We start from the raw sequence: 2,907 nt of genomic DNA, 5'->3' as shown, positions 1-2,907 counted from the left end.
GTTATAGAAGTTGTTGTAGGTCCAGAAATTTGTGCACATCGTACACACGTTTCACAAGAGTTTTTTTTAATAAATCCCGCAGAAATTATTGAAAGAATTCGTAAATGTGGTATCTCTAGATCCTAAATGAGATCGTGCAAATCACACAGGGGTTAGGGGAGGCCGCCGCAGATATTTCTAGTAAAAACAAGAGCTCCTTGTATCCTTCTAAACAAGTTTCTAATAGGTCCAATAAGTTTGCTGCCGATCTTACTGGAGTTTCTCCTAAGCCCACAGGTAATCTACCTGAATTTTTCTAGGACCGACCTTAAGACACAAATGCTAATAGTCCAGCCTACAAAAGTTTGTCTTGATGCCGCACGCGTTCCTTCCGGTCCTGCATAGTTTATGCAGATTCGACACAATTTTCAAATAGACGATATATGAGCCCATATATTTCGGCATACGATTTCGACAGACAGAATTTCGAATAGTTTATGCAAAAGTTTCTAGTAGAAAATGCGCATTATAGTCACCTGCATTTTTTATCATAGCTAGATTGGCTAAAATCATTATGACACCGTGTGGTAATTGCTTAGTAAATAGTACTACTGTAACATTGTGTATATACTAGAGTGCGATTATTGTAGCTTGTAAATAATTAGTAAATGACCAGTTAGTAGAGTGCAAATAGAGCCATATTTAAGTAGTATACAAACTATATCATGTCGTTTAATTCTTCATATTTAAAACTAGTTCACCCCCGCAATTGACGCTCAAAAAGACCCGAGTATGAACCTCAAGGGAACTTGGAACTGTGAAGACTGAGCAAAGTGGAATGTAATATATCTTGTGTAACTGAAGTTGCGCAAGTTAAAAATAGTCAATTGGTGCTGTTGCATCGACAAGACACGTTTACAAGTCTACTTATTCATCACAGTAATGAAAAATAAAATTTGTTATACTTTATGAGAAATTTGACTCAGATATGGTGGCGCGCTTCTCATTTGTTTAATTAAGTAAGCAGTGCAAATATTTTATCTAATAAAGTTGCAATTTATGACTGTCTATTTATTTAAACGACTCGTATATGATAGCATGTCATAATAATAATAGTTTCGATTTGCATATGTCCCGAGCGAGGGATAGTATAAATTAACTGTAATGCGTATTACGAAGTACTTTCTGTGCCATCACTTCCTCTACGGCAAGGGCTTGCTTACGTTATCCCTTATTGTTTAATATTCGTTAGCGCATAACAACCGCGAAGCTTAACAACGCATAGCTTGCAATGGTTAGAGCATTGATAAAATTGAAACTTTTCATATATAGAAACTTTACAATGATAGCACCAGTTAGTCAGCTACTGCCTCAATTGAGAAATCATTAGTTTCTGATTTTTTATTCTGTTATCATGTGAAGTATTTGCAATTTGCTAGCCAAACAATGTCGCTGAATTTTAGCTGTCACAACACCTGCAATTTGAATGATATGAGACACGCTGCTTCATAATTTCTACTTCTATGTACATTTATACGTTGACAACATCCAAGTGTATGTGTTTCATATCATAGGCCGTTGTTATCATTTTTCCTTTTTTTTTTCCTCCATGTCTTTAATGTCAAGTAACGTCTAACGACTAAAGCATTTCTTTATTTACTAGTCACACTTCTCGCTACCAGCTTCTTGGTTTCTATTCCCCTTTCGGCTGTGGTTAATAATAGGAATGTATATTATTACAAATGATTGAACCTCATTTCAGGCAAGAATGTGTGCCTTTGTGCCTGCGGCGAGCTGTGCGGTACGTTTGTCCAATCGTATTTAAAAAGACGCCTCATCACCACGACCGCATTAATGTCATTTGTACTGAGACGGAAGGGCAAAGAGCGAACAGTTTGACCAAGAAGTATTATCTGTTGCATCCGGAACTCTTAGAAATACTTCGAAATTCTGTCTTCAGGAGATTCCTGATAAATTGTAATCTATCTGTAGTTTAGTTCGATTGACGACTGATGACTAGCTTATATCGATAGCTCTCATCGGGTCCATAGCAATCGCGTTTCGTGATCTCGTCCGCATTAGCCGTGTATTAATCGCTGGAATTAAATAATTTTCGAAAAAAGTAAGTTAGTTATAAGTCAATACGGTAATAATCGCAATAAGTCGGTTCATATCTATTACGCTATTGAAATTTTAAGTCGCCTACAAATAGAAAAAACCCTGTTGCTGATGGGAAACACAGGATTCTGTCCTGAATGCAGCACCAATTTTGACTAAAACTAAGTAAAGCATGTTATATCAATCTTGGAGCTCTAAGAATACTTTCTTCTTGATCGTTTCTTGATCTATATTCTTTCCGACCTTTTTTTTATCCGTAGTCTGTAAAGGATTTTGACTTGACATACATGATTGCAGTTTGAACGGCTCATACCCAGAAATAGTAGCCCAGTAATAGTACTTTTCAATTGTCGTTGTTAAATGCAATTCTAAGGACCGCTAGCTCTTCAATAGCAGATTCTGGATGCTCCCACTATATCTTTCTTGTTTGGACCCAGAAAAAAAACAATAATTTGTCTAAACACGTTCAACCGGAGTACTTTATTGCAATATTTCTGTAAAATTAATTAATTAATTCTGTAAAGGAAATGACATGGAGAATCACCTTTCTTATTTAAAAACCCTAAAAGGTGTTGATTTCTTACAAAAAATGTGTTGATTTTTTACGCGATCTTGGCCTTAGTAATTTGCCTTTTAACAACCTTAGAGTGGTCTTGTTGAATGGAAAAAATTACTTAGCTTATTTAAAAAGATAGTCGTGGACTGAGTTCGTGGTATGCGAGTGCGGGTCCTCTACGACCAGCGTAAGGCTGTACGGGTTGTTTTCGAACATGCTTCCAATCGTAGCCCTGTTATCTTCATGTTTATATA

General features: G+C 36.3%; 1 protein-coding gene across 3 annotated transcripts in view; it reads right to left on the bottom strand.

Moving 5' to 3' along the window:
* Positions 1 to 1,014: 1,014 nt before the first annotated feature.
* Positions 1,015 to 2,907, bottom strand: part of LOC111269994 (protein diaphanous) — a 24,934-nt gene continuing 23,041 nt past the window's right edge. For all 3 annotated transcript variants that reach the window (XM_022849973.2, XM_022849984.2, XM_022849966.2), the window contains one exon: positions 1,015 to 2,075. In XM_022849973.2, coding sequence (XP_022705708.1) covers positions 1,996 to 2,075 — 80 coding nt within the window. In that variant the 3' untranslated portion in view covers positions 1,015 to 1,995. The remainder of the gene's footprint in view (positions 2,076 to 2,907) is intronic.

This window comes from Varroa jacobsoni, unplaced genomic scaffold (assembly GCF_002532875.2).
Source record: "Varroa jacobsoni isolate VJ856 unplaced genomic scaffold, vjacob_1.0 scaffold_155, whole genome shotgun sequence".
In the NCBI taxonomy this organism is placed as follows: domain Eukaryota; kingdom Metazoa; phylum Arthropoda; class Arachnida; order Mesostigmata; family Varroidae; genus Varroa; species Varroa jacobsoni.
The sequence above is the reverse complement of the archived record's forward strand: the minus strand, read 5'-3'. Positions and strand labels throughout refer to the sequence as shown.